This window comes from Lygodium microphyllum, chromosome 21 (assembly GCF_053477565.2).
Source record: "Lygodium microphyllum isolate KBCC chromosome 21, Lygodium_microphyllum_v1.1.10, whole genome shotgun sequence".
Lineage (NCBI taxonomy): Eukaryota > Viridiplantae > Streptophyta > Polypodiopsida > Schizaeales > Lygodiaceae > Lygodium > Lygodium microphyllum.
Genome location: NC_141155.1, coordinates 112600943 through 112622174, shown reverse-complemented (window position 1 = coordinate 112622174; position 21232 = coordinate 112600943). Strand labels below are relative to the sequence as shown.

Sequence of the window (21232 nt, the reverse complement as noted above, 5' to 3'; positions counted from 1 at the left end):
ACTATATTTGCTAGCCTGTCATCAATATTTCCAAGACGAATCTGACTAGGAAGGGGACCTTGAGTTGCCATGGGGACTTCTATAAAGAGTGCTTTTAGGGCGTCAAAGGAGGCTTCTGCTGCAAGCTCGTTCTCAGCTTTGATTTTTGTCTTCTCTCTTCTTACGTACCTCTGGACTCGTTCTAACGCTTGCCTCTTGATTGCATCATTCATCAGGGGGTTGGCTCCAACCAACTGGTCTGTACTCAACAGGATAGTATCAGAGAGGGCTTCAGTCTCTAAGGGATTCTCTAGCCAACATCTCTTCTACTTCCTTCTTTTCAACATCTCTAAATTCGGCTTTCAAACCACTACAGAGGGGGAGATATTCCGTTCTGAAAGTATCAAAACTCATTCTTCTTAGGATCGTTGTTGTGCCATTATAATAATGCCAGCTTCTGAGGGTTTCAACAGTGTGTGTTGTGAAAAACACTCTGTCTACCAACTTCCAGTGGGTTGCTAATTGGACAAACAAGAAATTGTCAGTGCACCAAGCATCCCATGTATCCTGCTGTTGAGCATCCATGAACAAATTCCAACTATTTTCCTTCTTGTTTTTGTGAACCTCCACAGACCACGACTCCTGGAGCTTCTTCACGATCTCCCACTTGATGATGTCTGGAAACTTCTCAATAATGCCAAATCTTCCATGGATGGTCATTCTCTCTATTTCTGCTCTTCCGTTTGTTCCCAACAATTTACCACCAAGATGTAAGTTTCTACTACCTCAACAGGAAGAGGAAATAGTCCACCACATAGAGCATGCATCATGATGGTAATATGTTTCTGCCATTGTTGCATGAACTTCTTATGGAAAGTGGCTTTGATAATGAGAATCTCCAACTCTTCAGTGGAAGAAGGAACGTTGCAAACATCCATCGAATTCTCCTCTTCTTGGCAATGTCATTTCCTTCATTTTTAGCCTCTTCTGATGCTTGTTGATGGGATGTTTCCCCGGCTGCACACCAAAAACATGGAGCCCCAAGAGGAACACCAAGGAAAAGGAGATTCTACTACAATAAAAATCTATCTTGTAACATGAACAAGCTTTTATTTCATTCTTTTGATGACCAAAACAAAGAAAACAACAATTCTTCACACAGCATCATAGTAGATAACTCCCACGGATTTGATAGAATCAACCATAATCTTCAATATCTTCATAGAATCCTTCAATAGAACAAAGAACATAAAAGAATACACCACTTTTGAATGGAAATCAATCACATAGTATTCATCTTCAATGTCTTCATAGTTCTCTCTCTCAATCTCTCATATACAGTTACACTGTTTTGATAGAATTGACTCTCTCTCTCTCTCTCTCTCTCTCTCTCTCTCTCTCTCTCTCTCTCTCTCTCTCTCTCTCTCTCTCTCAATAGTGCATCATCTCCTCACTACAATACTCTAATAATGACTCTCAATAATCCTTCTTAGGTCGTGGATATACCTGCCAAGAGGTATGTCTGATGTGAAGAGGCACTAGAGCCACTACATTGTCTCTTCATAGCTCACTACTATCACTGTCACTCCAGTCTTCTCTTCAATCTCTTCAGTCGCTGCTTCTTCCATTTGTTTTAGCTCTTTTGAACTTAGATTCATCCTTTCCAAAAGTTAGAAAACTTTCCCAAAGTCACACATACATTCTACAGAACACTTACAAAAGATCTACAGAACAGTACAGTACATGACCAGAGCAAATAGAGAACAGATACAGAGCAGAGACAGAGGCTCTACAGAAGGTTTACAGAGGGTTATAGAAGGTCATCAAAACCTCATAACTCATACTAAAACCATTCCAAACTATCAAAAACTATTCAATAAACCTTCAAAATATTTCAATCTTCATCAATCATCAATCCATGCTTCATACAGAAGAAAATCAGAACAAAACAGAAGCTATACAGAAGGTATACATAACCAATCAGAACCTCAACGGAACCTATCAAAATATCACAGAGCTTCATATATCCACTAAAAATCATCATGAGCTTCCAAAACATAATCAATATCATCCAAAAAACTCTCAAACACTTCCATTAACAACCATACATCACTCTAAATCCATCAAAAATCAATCATTCAGACCTCAAAAATAACAAAAATCAGTCAAAATTTTAGTCTTTTTCCACTCTCAACAATGCACTATGGTTACTAGTTCTTGTTTCATCAAGAACCATGTCCCTCCAATCTATGGGTCCAAAATTTGGGGTTTCCATCACATCTTATAGGCTTTCCAATCTATGAGGCCGGACTCTAGGCCTTTCCATCACATCTTACAGTTCTTTTCATGGTCCTCTCCAAAAACTTTTGGTCAACAACAACAATGCTTTCCAAGTTTATGTACCAACATGTACCTTGCTTCATCAAAATGTCAACAACAAGAAACATCTAAAAGGGGCATTATACATTAGTGTACTACATGTCATGTGAACTTAACACTTTCTTTCCTAAAGGGGCATTATACATCAATCTATTGTATTGAGATAACCAAATTGAGCATGCCACAACTCCATGCCATCCATAATAGTGGCATCAACTTGTAATGCATTCTATGATGCTCTCTTCTCATACAAGTCAAGTTGATATAGGTCATTGTACAATAGTCATGTGACAACAAGGTCATTCCCATTAGGCATATACAAGACATTTTGAAGTATGATAACATCCCCATTTACTACAATAATGGAAATATACCCAATGCTTGGATTGCATACGAAGCATTATAAGTACATCTAAGGAATTTTCTCTTTTGTACATCTGCGTGCGATACAAAATCACAAAGTGAAGTAATGTGCTTTGAAGCACCACTATCAAAGTAATATCTTTATTTCCAACCATTGGTAGACATTGTGCATGTGATGAAGAATCATAAGAACAATGCACAACAAATCTATAAGACCATCAAACTAGCCCAATGTGCTTCAACATCCTTTACATTGGTTAAATTTTAAGCAACAATTCTACCCAATGGCTTCTTTTTACTAGTAATCCTTTTCTTGCATCCCTCCATGACATGGCTCTTTTTCCTACAATAGTTGCATCTCGTCTTGTTGGTACCCTTGGTACTTTGAGTGTCTAAAGAAGAGGTTGATTTGCCTTTGCCCTTAAGAGTCTATTTGTTTCCATGAGTTTCCTTTATTTGTATAGCAAGTTGAAAATGCTCAATTATCCATAACTCATATTGGAGGAATTGACCCATGACTACTACTCTTGCAATATTAGTGAAACCAACCCTCAATGTATATGCATGGGCAATATTAGTGAAATCGACCCTCAAATGTACATGCATGGGCATTCCCTTTGGCAAGCAAGCAAAGAGTAGTAGCAAAACTTTAATATAACTCAAGTAGACCAACCACGACAATAGAAATAAGAGATGCATCTAGGATAACCTCGTAAGTTCCTCTCAACGGCCCATTATAGATGGGGGCCCTCGTACCTCCTCTTCCCAAGAGGTCACCTATCTCAATGTTGTTCACACTAGTGCACACTTAACTAGAAGTTTTCCATAATTGGAATAACCACCTCACCTCTTTAAGGTGATGGATGGCCGCTAATCTATCCAATTATGGAATCTTTTGCCATTTTTCCTAGGATTCAAACCTAGTCTCATCATATCATCATTGCACCAATAGTGAGCTAGATTTCTCTAGCAAGTGTGGATTGCATTTCTAGCCATTTGAATATCTAGGTCTACTAAGTATATCATCATGAATGGGAGTATGCACTAGTTAAGGGAGGTAAGTCATACTAAATTAAAGGGAATGGGCATACGCACACTAGCAAGGAAAACCCTTATTAAGAGGAATCCATCTCAAGAGGGCTAAAGTCAGAGGGGTAACGAGTGCCACACCCCCTCAACAACAAGTGTGTTGGGAGTAAAGGTGCATGTACCTAACCACTCATGTATACACTAATAGTACTCGCACACCTATACACTATACAGGTGGTGGTCGCCCATCACTATCACTTCATTCTTTATTCTTTCTGTGACATTTGAATAAGGGAAGGCTAGTCACACATTGTGACTATTGGAGTTCCCACATCTAGTCTCTCTTGCTCTTTCTCTCTTGCTCCTTCCACCATAGCTCTTGCTTCCCCTCACGGGCTTCCACACTCAAGGCTTCCACCCTTCAATTGGTATCATAGTTGAGATCGAGGAGCTATTTACTTCAACTTGCTTTAGCCTATGAATACCTACAATAGCTTAAGCTTTGTGGTAGGCATGGCCCCTTCCATTCGAGGTAAGCATTGACCTTCATTGATTCAAGGCTTGTGTGTGCCTACTCCAAGACCTTCCCTAGGTTGCTTGGGCTTTGTCTAAGGCTCTATTAAGGTCAACAAGTTTAGTAGCAACTATAACATTACTAGCATGATTTGCGCTTGTTGTTGCTGCTCCACTTCTGGTCAGTTTAAGCTCCTAAGCACCCTTGGAAATCTTGACAATCATTGTGGTCACTCACTCAACATTGGTATTGTGGTATTGAGCATCATTTAAGCTCCATACTCTCTGCTTACTACTATATACAATAGTAGACCTATTGTATCAGGTCTAAAATAATGTCTACTCAAAGATTATGGCTCCTATATTGCTCAATTGATGCTCATTTGATGCTATCACACTAATAAATGTTTGATTATTGCTAGGAGATGCTTCATGGGCCACATTGAGCTCATTTGGATTAGTTTAAAAAGGTAGTTTCATTGCTAGAATAACATGGCAACACCCTATTCTATCAATGATCTTGAATGCATATTGCCATTAATGGATTTTGAGCACTTTGGATGCTACACTCGTGTATACCATTGATGTTACATGCTTTGTTGTCCTCGTAGCATGCTATTGAGCTAAGATTGGAGCTTGGTTTTGTTGAGATTGGTTGTCATTCATTGTTATGGATGCTACTTGGATGCCACAGTAAGAGCTTTGCAAACTACTTGGGTTCTATACTTCCATATGTCTATCATATGGATATTGGATGTCTAGATGCCACACACATGATGTGTTGAGCTTATTGTGATTGTTTGGCATTTGACCTTTGTTCTAGTGGGAGCTACTACTTGACACTTGGATGTTACATAGATCACTTGATATTTTCACTTGAGCTTGAGTGTATTACACTCACACAGTGGGACTCATTGTGACATGTACATGCTCTCTTGATATGTATTGAATGAAGTTACCCTATCATGGACTAATTTGATCTCTTGACTTAGACCTAGCACTTATGTCTATCACGGCGTTGTCAATGGTATTTATATGCTTTTGGGGTATGTATTGAGTTTTGCTCAGTGGGATATGCATCTAGCAATTCTCTTCATTTACCCTCGACACGACCCTGTGCATGATGTCTATGCCTATTGCATGTATGGTTACTGATACATTGCAGTTGTGATAGACTTCAGTGCCATTTGTTCCTAGCTTTTTCATCTTGATTGCTCAGTGGGTTGTTGACCTATTACTACAATTTGTTACAGCAGCGTGTCATTTCTTATCTATGCGTTCTTTATGAGGCCAATCTCTTATACTTTACAATTTCTTGATTGCAGTTTGTGGATCACTCATTACCTTAGCAGTCTTTCTTGTTTACATCTTGATTTGGCAATGGTTTTGAGACTGATTTGCAGGAAATTACAACAACCTACTTACTTGGTCTCATTATGGCTGGTGGTTCTCATGATAGTGCTACGTTCAATATTGAAAAACTAGATGGGACCAACTATAGTTATTGGAAGATAGATATGGCGAGTTTTAGTGCAAAAATTACAGGTTGGACCACTAAAAAATGAGGGTGTCAAATCTGAAAACATTGGTACCGAGGATTGGGCTGAACTGGATGAGCCATGAAGGTCCACAATCAATTTATCACTCTCTAAGAAAGTTCACTATAATGTTGTGACTGACAATCAAACTGCATATCATCTTTGGACATAAATTAAGAATCTTTAAGACAAGTAGAGTCCTGCATCTCAAATATATTGGCTGAAATTTTTGATGGACCTTTACCTTCACATGAAGGAAGGGACTTCTATGTTTGCCTATTTGAATGAGTTTAACTCCATCTCCATCATCAACCATCTAGCTTCACAAGAGATTGAGTTCAAGGATACTTTGCATCCTTTATTTTTGCTTGGTACACAACCTGAGTCATGGGACACTTTTCATATGGCTCTATGTACTAACACTTCAAAGAATGGCCTAAAATTGTAGGATGTTGAGAGTGTGCACTTGATAGAAGAGGTGAGCAAAAAGAATACGGATGCTTCCCATATGTCACATGCATTGACTGTGAGAGACTGGGAGGAAAACAAGGGCCATGGTAGAGACTCTCAAAGGTCTTAATCTAGGACATGTGGACAGTCTCACAATAAGTCACATGGTTATAAGCCTAGTCTTACTTGACATTATTGTTAGACAAGGAAAATGGTAAAGAGAAAGTGCAAGAGAATAATCATAACGGGAGCATTATGCCTAGCAAGTCTAGTGTCAAGATTGAGGAGATTAATGTGGTGTAGTCTGATGTGTCTAATGATCTCATATTAACAGCCTCTTCCTTGGATACTTCAGAGCTAACTAATTCTTTGTCAGGATATGCTCCGTGTTGGTTGATAAATTTAGGGACTTCCTTTCATATAACCCCTCATAGAAAGTGGTTTCACTCCTATTGGAGTATGATTGGATATGCCTATTTGGGTAATGACCTAGAATTGGAGATAATTGGTATTGGCGATGCCCAATTGTAGTTTGGTTCAGGCAACATGTTCACTGTTCATGATGTACCTCATGTACCAGCTCTCACAAAGAGCCTTATCTCTACTGGCACCTTGGATGATGCAAGTTATTTTGTCTCTTTTGGTGATTTCCCATGGAAAATTACCCGTGGGAATCTTGTTCTTGCACGTGGTGCTAAGTCTAGTACCCTCTATCCCTTGCTTGTATCCCATGTCTTGGTAATGATTGCAATTCCACATGTATCTCTTTGGCATCGTTGCCTTGGTACACGTCTTTGAAAGGAATGAAAATGCTTACCAGTTTGGAATATCTTCCATCTCTAGACTATAAGTGTTTTGAGTCTTGTGATCATTGGCTGGCAGACACATAGTACACATAAGAAGTCTGGGATGAAGCATATGGGTGAGCCTTTAGCTCTTGTTTATTTGGATGTATGTGGTCCCATGCCCTGTTAGTTGCTATGTGGTGCAAAGTACTTTGTCACATTCATTGATGATTACTCACATAAGGTCTCAACTTACCCTATTAGGTAGAAATCGAATGTCTTATCTACCTTTCACCATTGGCTTACTCTTGTTGAGAACCAATCTGGATATAGGCTAAAATGCCTAAGGTCAAATAGTGGGGGTGAGTATGTCTTGAAAGCTTTTCAATAGTTTTGAGATGAGTGGAGTATTAAGTGTCAGTTGACTGCCCCTTACATCCATCCCCAAAATGGTATTATCGAACACATGAACAGGATGATTCAAGAGAAAGTCTGCAGTATGCTTAGCCAAGCTGGCTTACTATAGTACCTTTAGGCTGAGGCAATTACTACTTATGTATACTTGATTAACAATTCCCCTTGCACTACTATTGATTTACCAAGTTGCAAAGGAGATATGGATTGGGAAACCACCATCATATGCTCCATTGTGTATCTTTGGTTGTGAGGCATTCTACCATGTTCCCAGGAACAAGCGTAATAACTTGGATCCTAGGTCTGTGAAATGCATCTTTCTTGGTTATGGGGATGCAAGTGAGATGGGCTATCGCTTACAGGATCCACATGCTCACAAGGTTATCCATAGACATCATGTTGTTTTTCATGAGGAAAAGATGCATAAGTAGCCTAAGCAAGTAGTTGAGGTACGTTGGCTAATCTTTTAAGAGAAGCCTCCTGCTCCTGTATACCAAACTAGACAGCCTACAACAGTTGATGTTCTAGTGGCCCAAGATCCACCTGTTGTGTAGAATCAAACTACACTCTACTGAGTTAGATGTTAGCCTGAGCACTTTACACCCTCCATGGATTATGCTATGGTGATAGATGCAAGTTATGAGGCCATGCACAGAAATGAGTCACTCATGGGACAAGGCTATGCAATCAGATTTTGACTCTTTGCAGAAAAACTATACATGGAATTTGGTTCCTTTGCCTAGAGGCAAGAAGGCATTGCCATACAAGTGGATATATAAGTTGAAAAGTATCCTTGTATGCCCCAAGCTCGCTTATAAGGCCAGATTGATAGCTAAGGATTTTAAGCAAAAACATGGTGTTGACTTCGATGAAGTCTTTTCTCGTGTAGTCAAGATGGTGCCCTGTGCTTGTTACTAGCATTGGTTGCCCAGCTAGATTTTGACCTTTATCAAATGGATGTAAAGATGGATTTTGTACGTGGGGACTTGCATGATGAGATTTATATGTAATAGCCTAAGGGCTTTGGGGGAAAAGGCAAGGAACACCTAGTGTACAAGTTGAGAAAGAGCCTTTATGGCCTTAGGCAGGCACCTAGGGAATGGTACCACAAGTTTGCTGCCTTTATGCATTCACAACTGTGTAAGTGCCATGGATCCATATTTATACACGAAGAAGGCTTATAATGGAAACCTTATGATTTTAGTACTCTTATGTGGATGATATGCTTATTATTGGAAGCACTCATGATGAGTTGGATGCCTTGAAAACTCTGCTCAAGAAGAGCTTTGAGATGGACATGGGACAAGCCTCGCATATTCTTGGGATACGCATCACGCAGAATCACTCTAAGGGACTCCTTTATTTGTCACATGAGTATATCCAGAAAGTCCATGAGTGATTTTATATGCAGGATGGTAAGCATATTGGTTGTCCTCTACCTTATCATATAAAGGTTAGTCAAGCCGATTGTCCGCAATCAAATGAGCAAAGGGCCGATACAACCAAGATCCCTTATGCATCTGCAGTGGGCAGTTTGATGTATACCATGATAGCCACTCAACTTGACATAACATTTGTAGTGGGAGTTGTGGCACCCTATATGTCTACACCTAGCAGCAGCAGGTGGAATTGGGATGTTTTAAAGCATATCATGAGGTGCTTGAAGAGCACATCAAATGTGCATATGTTATGGTGGCTAGGATACAAGAGTCATGGGATACATTGACTCTGATTATGTAGGATATAGAAACAGTAGGAAGTCCACCTCTGGCTATGTCTTCACCTTTGCTAGAGGTATTGTTTCTCGAATGTCTAGGGTGTAGAAATGCACGGCCCTATCTACTACAAAGGCGAGTATGTTGCAGCCACTAAGGCTTGCAAGGAGGCTCTCTGGTAGGCTCTCTGGGTGGTCATCACAGACCTTGGCATTATTGATGTGGTCCCTACACTACATTCGAGTTCTATGAGTGCCATTCAATTGGCCAAGAATTTGGTCTTCCATGTGAAGACAAAGCACATTCAGTTGTGTTATCACTTCATCAGGGAGGTGGTAGAGGACAAGTCTATTGAGCTTGTCAAGATCTCGACTGACGAGAATCTTATAGATCTACTCACTAAAAGTTTCTCAACTGAACATTTTGCCTTCTTTAGGAAGATGATGGGCATAGGATGAGACAATGTCTATTCCTCATCGTGTTGTACTTTATGTGCATTTGTACTTTCACTTTTTTCTTGTTCTCTCCTCACTAGGGACCTATTCATCTTTAAGTAGAAGGTTATTGAGGGTAAAGGCGCCTATGTACAGTCACCTATGTATTAGTTACACAAACAATATCCACACACGTGTACACTAGGTAGTGGGTACCCATAACTATCACTTCATTCTTTATTCTTTCAATGACATTTGAATAAGGGGAGGCTGGTCACACATTGTGATTGTTAGAGTTTTCACATCCGATCACTCTTGCTCTTGCTCTCTTGTTCCTTCTACCCTAGCTCTTGCTTCCACTCGCAGACTTCCACCCGAGGCTTTCAACCTTTAAGGTGGGTATGAATGATGGACCTCCACATTACAAGGGCTATAATTGTAATAAGATAAAGTCTCAATCTATTATTTATGGTAGAAGAGGAAAAATAGGCATCAAGGCATATTCAAGGAACGAATGATTGAGGGGGGATTATCATTTTAAAAAATGTAAAGCAGGAAAATCATGTTCTAGAATATCCAGAAAAGAGGAGTTTGAAACCTCTTAGGGTGAAATAAGTCACAATGCCAATGTCAAGGAGAGATCCCATTGGTCCAATCCCCACTAGTAGTTCCTGCCTTATTGGAAGGTGAATAGCAAGGGGAGGTCAGATGACTCCAACCACATTAATCCTTGCAAGTCACTGTTTGGAATGGCTACATCATTCTAAAGATTGTCTAGCTTTTGCTACCACATTACAGTTATATTAGTCTTGTGATTTGATGGCTATCTTGTTTGTCTCCACGGCACCCTACTATCCACCATGCTTGCACGTGTGAGGCCTCGAAGGTTTGATGCTAAAAACTATTACTTTGTTACCAACTATATAGCATGCTATCATCCCAAATCTACCGCACTGAAAAAGTTCGAGAATTGAGTATGGAAAACTCAAAATATAAAAATTTACGAAGCAATCCTCAATTGCATGTAATAAGAGTGCATCTCATGCTCTAGGGCATTGCCCATGTTGGATTTCCTTATGTTCTTATGCTATTTTGGATGGACCGTTACAAAAAAACCTACAATACACTAGTTGTCTAGGGGTAATTTTCACACCAAAGACAAACTATATCCCTAAACTATTACTATAGTATGCCCTTATGTGCAATGCTTTAAAAAAGGCTCTGATTAATTAGAGGAAGATTTTCATTCGAACATCATTATTAAGTTATTAATTAAATTTATCATAATCTTTCCTTCGATGTATTGGCAAATATCAAAGCTCATGAACCTTAAGTTTCTATTCTTGATCAAATGAGCATGGGAAGCATGTACCACTCAAAATTAGCTCTTACATGAAGGGACCTATGTCTTCCATTTGTCCCATCACACTTGCATGTGTGTATAATCAACCTGCCCTTGAAGCCAATGCCACTGTTACAAGTACCACCTTTGCAAGCTAATCTAGCTTACTACCTGAACGTATATTAGATTTACATGCATCTACATGGAAGCCAGACATGACACTTGCCTTATATATTCACTCCCAAACATGAGTGAAAGTGTTTCACTTTGAAATGTATACCCTTATGCCAACCATCTCATTACACAATAGAGCTAGTTTCTACACTCTTTAAGCCTTTCACTGTATACCTTTACACAAAAGGTGTTTTTGCTACTCCACTTGTGTCTTTTGAAGATTGCACTAATGTTCTACTCTGAATAATTTTTGTTTGCTAAACCCTAGATCTCAAAGTCAGAGAAGATGCCCTCAACATTTTGCTACCAATTAGAATAAGAAAAGTCATACACACCAATACCTGTGTTACACCCATGCACTGGATGATATATTTGCAGAGTCCCAACAAGCTTGCAATTGCCCTTACTAGCATGTCCATGTTGAAACAAGATATCTCTATCTAAAACTTGAAGAAGACTTAAATGTGCTATGGTCAAAGAACTACTTAGAGCTCTTGACAAAATGTCATGCCACACTCTCAAATACCTGCAGTTCCCATTTCTAATAAACTTACAATGCCATACTCTCAAATACCTGTGGTTCCCATTTCTAATAAACTTACAATCTATCATTCAACCTGGTAGTGCTAGTAGCCTCATCTAGGCTATAGTACCTAACCTGACTACTTCGACTGAATTTCTAGGCTATAGTACCTAACCTAGCTACTTCAACTAAATTTCTGATATATACAAATGCTTGCAGTTTTCCTATTTCACCCCGTGGTGTGGTTTCGTATTTGTATTGTTTGCTGTTTTCCTACTTCATCCCATGGTGTGGTTGTTGTGTTTGTACTGTTCCAACTAAATGAAGACATGGATTCAGTGCCCCTGCTAATAAGGCCCACAAATGAACTTGCTGCACTATAGATACCTTCTATGGTGGTGGTCAAAGATATCATCTTTCAAGAAGTTTACAAGCAAGGCCCAACAGGATACGGTTCCTAAAATCGTCCCAGCTCAAATGTTCTCTTAGAGATAGATTCTGATTCAGAATGTCGACTTTCCAAGTGTTCATCAACAAAGTTGCTAGTTGGTACAAGAAGTTGGCAGGCAACAAATAAGAGTTGATCTGCACTGAAATTTCTTCACCAAGGTCCAAGGATGCATTTGAGTCTTTTGAAATGCTCAAAACCAAGGTATTTGGGAACACTAGAATCAAGCTAACACTCGCAGGTATGGCCCTAAGGCCAACAGTGTATGACCTTTGGTCTACATTCCCACCTTGTATATTGCATGGTAAAGTGACTTTTACCCCTCTTATAAATTTGCATATCTGACTTTAACGAATATTTTAAAGGAAAACTCCAAAAGCATATATATACATAGTCAGACCGCTTCTTACCCTTTTTAGGAATTTGATTTTAAAAAGCTCCAACACAATTTTAAAGGGCAAAGAAAAGGGCTCACAACGAACATTCTTAAGGAAAATCAGATGAAAACCACTAAAAGTAGCAGTTCTAAGAAGACATCGAGAAATTGTATATGCTGTCAGCATTTGTCTCAGCAGTAGCTAGCGATTCAGTAAGACGCAGATCAGTAGTATATTTCCTTTCACTAAGTTCAGTTTTAGCTTAGTATTTAAATTTGTATTCTGGTTATCTATGAAAGCAATTGACAATGGCAATAAAATAGATGTCCGAGTTGCTTAACAGGGATTAGTGGAAAAGAAAAAGCTTGAGAGCAATTGGTAGACCTGTACACCACATGCAATATGTTTGCAAAAGCAACAGAGGTGCTGACAGAGCTTTCCACTTAAATGGGCTGATAGAAAGACATGCCCAACTTGCACATGGAAAAGAAGCACTCCATTGTATGGAAGAGAGGTGTGTGGTATGGCAGAGCATAGAAGCTGTGGAGGAAGGCACTGAAATGCATGCAAAAGTTGTCAGTGGTTGCCAGAAAACAATACTGAGCTTCGTGCTGCATTAATGGATGTGTGAAGCACTTGCAAAAGTACAACAAAGTTCTGACGAGCTTTCTACTTGGAATGTAATAACTGTGCAGTAACATCTGTTTGGCAGGGCATTGGTAGACACATATGCAAAAGCCCTGAAAAGCTTCCACTGTGAGATAATGTCAGTTGGATTGTCTCATTATGGGGAAGCAGTAAACAATTTCCAGTGCATGCAACAGGAGGGCCTCTCTGCATAGATAGTTACTTTTACATGCTTATCAGAATTTGGCCGCTTGGAATGCATTAGTCACAGGTTTGGCAAGTGAAAAAGCATTAACACACTCATGAATTGCTCTTGCATGCCAGCAGTTGCATAGGTATTGCAGACACAGACATAAGATGCAGCAGCGATCTTATCTAGTTGCCCTGAATGTTCAAAAGCCCACGTCCCAAGCTCAACATTTCCCCATTTTCGACAAGCTGGCAACAATGAAATCCACAATGGAGGAAATCAGAGGATGGCACCTTCTTGATCAGTTCCATTGCCTTGACAAAGTGCCCTGCATGTCCAAATAGATTGACCATGCAAGCGTGATGCTTTAAACCTGGCATGCCACAATAACCCGTACACATCTGCAAAACACTTGGCCCAGATCCAGTAGGCCTGAGTGGTTAAAAGCATTAAGCGCACAGATAATGGTGATTGCATCTGGACAAAGGCCGCCTTGCTGCATCCATTCAAAGCATTTCAGTGCTTCTTCGCCATGTCCATGTTGAGCATCAGCAATGAACACATTCCGACATACTTCACCATGAACTAGGAGCACTTGAAGCACTTGCTGCATCTAAAAATATCATTATGAATTTTTTTGTCTTGGTCAGCTGCTCTCACAATGCCACAGCCTTCGAAAATGCAAGTGACTGCATCTGGACAAAAGCCCTCATATCGCATCCATCCAAAGTGCCTCCAGGCTTCCTCACCGTGCCCATGTCAGGCATCCCGCGCAATTCATGGATCATAAATCACTACATCCTGAAATGGAAGCTCGTCAAGTACTTTTTGTGCTTTTGCAAACACACCACATTTTGCAAACATGTCAACTCCAGCAGTACCAACCACAATACCTGTTCCCAGTAACTCCCATCATACAATCTCATCATGAATTTGTCTACCCTTATCAGCTGCTCCCAGGTTGCCACAGGCTTTTAAGACACAAGCAAAAGGTAACTGCTTACATATCTACCAAAGCAATGCCAAGAACCACCTTTGTCTGCAGCAATTTCTGTCTGACAATCTCATCGTGAATTTGTTTGCCCATTGCAGCTGCTCTCATTCTGCCACAGCTTTCAAAATGCAACCAAAGGTGACTGTCTCTGGTGAAAGGCCCTCGTGCAGCATCTGTTCAAAAGAGTTCAGTGCTTTCCTACTTGGGTATACCCAAAGCAGACCAAGGCAGTGAATTCAAAACTGGAAACTTGTCATCAAACACTCTTTTGGCATGCATGTCCACCAAAGCGTTCCCAACCACTATGTTTGTTGTGAGTAACCCACATCTGACAATTTCATCTAGCTTTTTTTGCCCCTTGCAGCTGATTTCATGCTGCCACAGGCTTTCAAAATGAAACCCGTCTGACAATCTCGTCATGAATTTGAGTTCCCTGATCAGCAACCATCATGCCACAGGCTTTCAAAATACAAGAAAATGTGACTTTGGGCAAAGGCCCTCCAGGTGCATCCACACAAAGCAGACCAAGTCACTGTGCCCTTAGTGGATACATCCTGCAATTGGAACATTCCAAATCACTACATTGCAAACTGGAAGCTCATCAAGCACTTGCTGTGCTTTTGTAAGTTGACCACATCCAGCATATATCCACCAAGACAATGTCAAGCATATTTGCTCCCAATATGACAGTTTTTCCCTGTCAGCTGCTTCTGCACTGTCACATACTTTTAAAATACAAGCAAAGGTGACTGCATTTGAACATAGGCCTTCACGTTCCATTTGTTTGAAGCACTTCAGCTTCATTACCATGCCCATGTTGGGCATAACCAGCAACCAATGCAGACCAAGAAACCGCACTGCCAACCTTTGCTATCATTCCACTCCTTTGATTGGTAAAAGAAAGTGTGATCTTTTTGTCATCCCTCCCACTAAACCCTTGAACCTAAATCAAACACTTGTTGTGCTTTTGTGAGAGCACCACACTTTGCATTATGTTGACCAAAGTGTCACCAAACATAAAGGCTCCCTCTAAGCAGTATTCCATTTCTCAACACAATAGCATGCAATCTGGTACAATGCTCCAGATCCTTCTGCTAGGAACAACCCTTCAGTAAGGCCACAAGCTTCTAGCCCTGGCCTTGCTATAACCATGGCCTACCTTGTCAGAACTTCACTTATGAGACATCAATCCACCCAATTCCCATTGCCTTAGCAAAGACTTGTACCCCATGAGCTCAGAGATAGAAAAAGAAGTGATCACAGGCAAATTCTTATGCCTGCACAAATCAATCTTATAAGCACGTGTTCAGGAAACTATCAATGAATTTCATTATCCACACCTTCCAGCCAAAGGACTAACACCGTATTGCAGGCATTCACATAAAAGATCATCAACTAAAACATCATGCAAGACCAAAATGAAAAGTAGAAGCCCGTTCTTGTTTCCCTGATTGGCAAGCTTGCAACCAAAAAAAAGGGGGGGGTAAATAGAGAAATATACATATACAAAACATAAAAAAGGAATAGAAAAACTCTGGAAACACCAACTACTGCCTGTCAACTAGGGGTAATTTTCCTCTTTGGGAATAGCCTAGAACTACCAACCATCAACTAAATATGCTGTAATAGGCAATGATTAATACCATACTTCGGTAGTGATGTATGTGAACACGCTTAGGACCATTGGGACACTTCTTCTTCCCTCTTTATGAGGTTTTTTTAAATCCCTGGCCTTGTATATATGCCTATTCAATTTTAGGTATACATAGTTTTGCAAATCTTCTCTATTGATGCCTCTCGATACACTTTAAGTTATGCTCTCTCAAGTGGCTTCTTCTTCAAGATGTATATGTACATCCTTCCAACCCTACATCCACAAATTGGTATCACAACGGGCTTCGATCTCTTGAGTAGAATTTAGATTTTTGATTCAGGTTCATTTTGGCCTCCATTTGCACTATTACCAGTATTGTGCAAGCTACTTCATCCCCTTGGGCAAAACTTTCTATAGCAATCACTTTTGCAAATAAGAGCTCTTATAATCTGGCTTTATACTATGCTACATAGCACAAGTTGGTTTTGTGCATATTTTCCTCTATACAAGCAACTTTTGCATCAAGTATAATCAATGGCCATGGCTAGCAACCATGATGTTTTCCATATATTGGCTACTAAGGACAAGTTTGATGGAACCGACTATCCGTTGTGAGTTTATATGATGTGTCATGTATTAGTTGCAAAGGGGCTTTGGAACATTGTACATGGAATTAAGACATTTAGATGGTGTTTCAAAAGTTGCAAGTATCACCAGGTGGTGATACTTTTTGCAGTTGCTTTTCTTATTTATTTATATAAATATTTTATTTTTCTTTTCTTTAGTTGTTGTTGCTCTTTACCCCCAGAGTTCTCTTGGATTAAGCTAGGATCTTTACATGGCCAGAAGAGGCAGTCATTGCAACAAATTAGACTAATGGTTTATCTGAGCCTTGGGATCAGTTCCATATTGAATGAGCATTGAAGAATAGAATGCCAGTGGTTTGGGATTGTGTGCTTAGCCATTGGAGATGGTGCAAGACAATGAGCCTAGCCAAGACAGCAGATGCACATGTGAGAATGCTCATGGAATAAAAGTCACAATAAATGAGTTACATTATACTTTTTGATGTGGTTGCCATGATAAAAGTTGCTTAGAACAACTTGAGGAATGTAGGGGTCACCATCCCTAAAATTTAGGGAGTTACTATTTTTGGACCCCAGAATTTATTCGCGTCATTATCTTCGTTTTTACACGAGGATTAATTCTCTGGTCTGTGCCGAGTCCAAATTTTGCACCGATCATGGAAAATTTTAGACCGGAAGGTTTAAAAGGAAAATTTGTTGCATATATGCCATGTGTCACAATTTGGGCACAAATTCCCAAAAGAGAGAGAGAAAGCATTTTTAAAAAACGTAATAGGCAAAAGGGGCAGATCTAAGCGTGAAGTTTTCAGGGGCTGAGGGCAGTTTGCTGCAAGTACATTAACTATGGAGAGTACTTCTTCATCTCTGACTCATGTAACAGTAAATACAGAGTTCTACAGATTGCAATTCTGCACTTGAATTATTGAGTTATGGTCACAAAAAGTGTTTTCCTACTTAGGATGTTGTTCTAGATATGTTGTAATGTCCTTATGCCGCTGTTTACTCAAAAAATATGAAAGGCTATCCACAGGTTTTGTACTTTGAAACATTTCATTTTTGTAACTTTCCATCTTTTGATTGATAAAGAGATACCGAAAGGGGTGCCGGACTTCGAGGCCAATTTGGTGTTGGGCAAGGGAGTGAGGTCTCTGTTTGTGTGTGTATGTTAAAAGACCAGGTAATAATTGAAGGGACTACCGCTTTATGTGAGTCATAGACTGGTTTCATGGTTCCATCTCTGAGATTTGAATTCTTCTCTGTAAGAATTTAAGCTCGGACAATTTTGGGTGAAAAGGCCATACACAGAGATTTTACAGAGATTACATGTGAGAAAGACTATGAGATTTTTCTTGGATATAGTATTTTTTGGATACAGGACTAGAGAGATGGCATACATGGGCAAAGGCAAAGGAAAACTCCCTCATGAAGAAGAGATTTCTTCTTTTGCTCATAGATACCAAAGAGAAAGTATTGGTGCATAGGTGTTAGCACCTTCTAGAACCGAGATTGAACCACAGGATGAGGAGCAAAAACAAGAGAACTTGTTTATGGCACAACTCCTCAGTATAGTTGGCTCTTTCTAACAGCTTGTAAAGAATCCTCAGATGTAAAAATTTTGGAAGTCACATAATGAGGATTCTCAAGCTAAGTCGTCAATCATAACATGGAGTGCTCAAAAAGGCAAACCTCTAATGTGCGTGAGCATGTGGAAAAGACACCAAACATGGAGACAGGTCTAGTGCCACAAGAAGCACAAGCACAGGATTAGGGAGTGAATGGTCAAGGTAGTAATGTACAAGTGGCACAACAGACTATTCCTCCTCAGTTTGCTACTTATCCTGGTTACTTTGGTGGTGGGTCAGTTTTTCAAGCAATGGCTGGATTACCCACTGGTTATCAAGGATATTTGCCCACAGGGCCACTAGGAATGATGCCTATTGAGGTAGTAAACCCACTTTATGCTAATATTGGTCCACAGCCCGGTTATCAAACTTTGTAAAGTCCTTATTTGATGCCTGGAGTACAAAATGCAGCGGCTGGTTTTACTCAGCCTAGTGGGCATATGGTAGCTAAGACAGGTGAAATTAATGTTGATAATGCGCCTAAGGGACTCCCCTTTTTACAGCCACCTATCTACGACAATCTGACACCAAAAAGTGCAAAGCCTAAAGACTATAAAGAGGGTGGTAAGGCATTAAATTTTGAAACCTTCAGTGCTATGCAAGTTAAGCTGAAAGCTTTGACATTGATACAGCAGTTTGATGTAGCTTACATTGGAGGGAATTTTACTGAGACTTCTAAGGTGCGGAAGGCTGCAACTTTTTTGAAAGATAATGCTTTGCAGTGGTGGAACATATTATTGATGCAAGGATATGCACCCGCCACTCGGATCCATTTTAAACAGTTGTTTGCAACTTCATGGTTAACTAACACGTTTGAAGTAGATGTCATGGCTGCATGGCATAAATTGGACAGGGAAAATTGTGTGGGTTTAGAAGAGTACAATAAGAAATTTTGGGAAGCACTTTTACTTGTGAGTTCTTACAGGACAATGCCCCTGTCAAAACAAATTGAAAAGTACTCTTGCGGTTTGCCCGAAGCCATCAAGGATTATTGTACCAAGGCCAAGGTTACAAATATGGTACAGTTAATTGAAAATGCTAGTGCGGCAAATGCATTGTTGAAAGAAAAAGCTGGTAGCTTTAAAGGCACTGAAAAGAAGAATTCTCAGTTTAAGCAGGATCCTGGCAAGAAGAAGAAGCAATTTCCAAAAAAGACCAGCTTTACAAAGAAGTCTTTTTGGAAAAAGGAGTTTTCAGCAGCAACCTCAGACTTCTTTTAAATAGGGCAAAGGACAGAAGAGGCCCCTTTTTGGCAAATCATTTGAAGAAAGAAAGGCTTTAATGATGGCTGGGAAACGCTTTATATGTGAACAAAAAGGCCATATTGCTTCTAAGTGCCCACAGCAATCTTCTAAAGATGTGGAGTATAAAGATACGCCAAGTAAAAAGAAGCCCAGCATTGACTTAGTGCCTAATAAGGTGGGAGATCAATCAGCTGATGATGCTACACAATTATGCAAAGCTTGGGAAAATATCAAAGATTCCACAGTGCTTATTTTCTTTGATCCTGGAGCTCGTGCAAACTTTATCTCACTAGCATTGGTAGCTAAGCTAGGTATACGTCCCGAGGAAATGGAACCAGTCGAACAGGCTGATTTGGCATACCCATGACATACTAAACCTGTCACCCCCATTCTTGGCAAACTCCGTATGCACATTCAGTGCTATGTGGACACAGAGGAGTTCCATATTATGCCTTTAGAGGGTTGTCATGTTCTGTTAGGTATTCCATGGTGCCACAGAAAGCATGCTATCTTGGATACTTACAACAAAACGATTACTCTTGTACATAGGAGCAAGACTCAGGTGTTAGATGTGAAGCTTAAAGGAGAGTCTGTCCTAGTTGTTTTTACTTCTGCAATTACTTCTGTAATGAAAAATCATATTTCTGTGTACTTGGTTTTTGCAAAGCAAGTTAATGAAGTTGACAGTAATGTGTCTCTACTAGATGAAAGTAGAAGGGCTTTCTTGGATAAATTCAGCGACTGTTTCTTAGATTTGTTACCATGAGAGTTACTGGAACCAGTCTATCTTCTCGGATAGGGTGGTTTAACCTGATTAAGCACTTAATTACAGCAATCAGCAAATGAACATAAACTGAAATGCTCACTTTACCTTCATAAACTTGGACAGTGGACACCCTGTTGGCCCCAAAACTGGCGCCCCTTTCAGTATTTCTTTAATTTCAATTGCTAATGGATAAATTACAAGCCAAGATTTCGCAATCTCCTTGGCTGATTCAAAAGCCCCTTGTTGTTCCAATAATCAGCAAAGCATTCGGACAAATTGCCCCTTGATTTTCACCCAGGACTTGCTCTAATGGAACCCCAACTAGTCAAATACTGCCCCAAATTCACAATAGATGGACTGGTATCTGAAATCCTCACAATTCCACGAATTTCCAGTGCTGACTTCAGTGTATAATGCCTTTGACTGATGGCACAGGTCCCAAGGTGGCTGCTAAACCCTAATTACTGCTGTAATTTAGGGTTTACAGCAGTAAACTCTCTGTTGTCCACCAAATTTGGTTGTACTCTGCTACCAATGGCTGAGAATTGTTGAGAATGCTTGAGCATAGACTGGAGGAGATGAGAGAATGCTGTAGAAAGAGAGAAAATCAGCTGAAAATGTATCTTTTGATTCGTAACTCTGATGACAAATCTGATGGCACCAACAGCTTCAAAAGGGGGGTAAAACACCAGCTCAGTTGCCGAGCCCTCCTCTTCTACCGCCGCCTCTCTTGAGGCGGAAGAGAAGACCTTCTACCCCCTATCCTATTGCGGCGCGCGATCAGTCGTCGTTGCCTCTTAGAACCAAATCTGATTACTTCCTCTCCCTCCACCAAGCTCAGAATGGCTGCAGTTCAGTTTCCACCACCCTCCAATAGCCTTCTCCCTAGTTGCATGGGAAAGTTTTGCCAAGTGGCAGCCTTCCTAATGCATTTTTAGCCATTAAATTAATTTTTCAGAATTAATTAATTCTGAAAATTAATTTCAGCCCTTTTGACCCTGCCCATCTGTAATGAAATTGGCTAGGCCATTTGCAACTTGGAGTGGTTCCCAACCTCTATTGACCCTTAGACTAGCATTAATTAATTAATTGCTAGTCCCTAGTGTCACCACTGACACTTAATGGCCAAACAATTGTCCTAGGGT

The 21232-nt window shown here is 40.1% G+C and overlaps 2 protein-coding genes across 4 annotated transcripts in view; both read right to left on the bottom strand.

The window, feature by feature from the left end:
- Positions 1-12732: 12732 nt before the first annotated feature.
- Positions 12733-21232, bottom strand: part of LOC148018440 (uncharacterized) — a 48610-nt gene continuing 40110 nt past the window's right edge. For 2 of the 3 annotated variants that reach the window (XM_087661926.1, XM_087661925.1), the window contains exon 3: positions 12733-15551. The gene's annotated coding sequence lies outside the window, so the exon portion shown is untranslated. The remainder of the gene's footprint in view (positions 15552-21232) is intronic. The other variant, XM_087661924.1, reaches the window with a different exon arrangement.
- Positions 13648-15090, bottom strand: LOC148018441 (putative pentatricopeptide repeat-containing protein At3g28640). Its single transcript, XM_087661573.1, has 5 exons — positions 14826-15090; positions 14498-14678; positions 14293-14392; positions 14174-14251; positions 13648-13893 (listed from the first exon to the last, which is right to left on the bottom strand). The coding sequence occupies exons 1-5, from the start codon at positions 15088-15090 to the stop codon at positions 13648-13650; spliced, it is 870 nt and encodes a 289-aa protein (XP_087517699.1).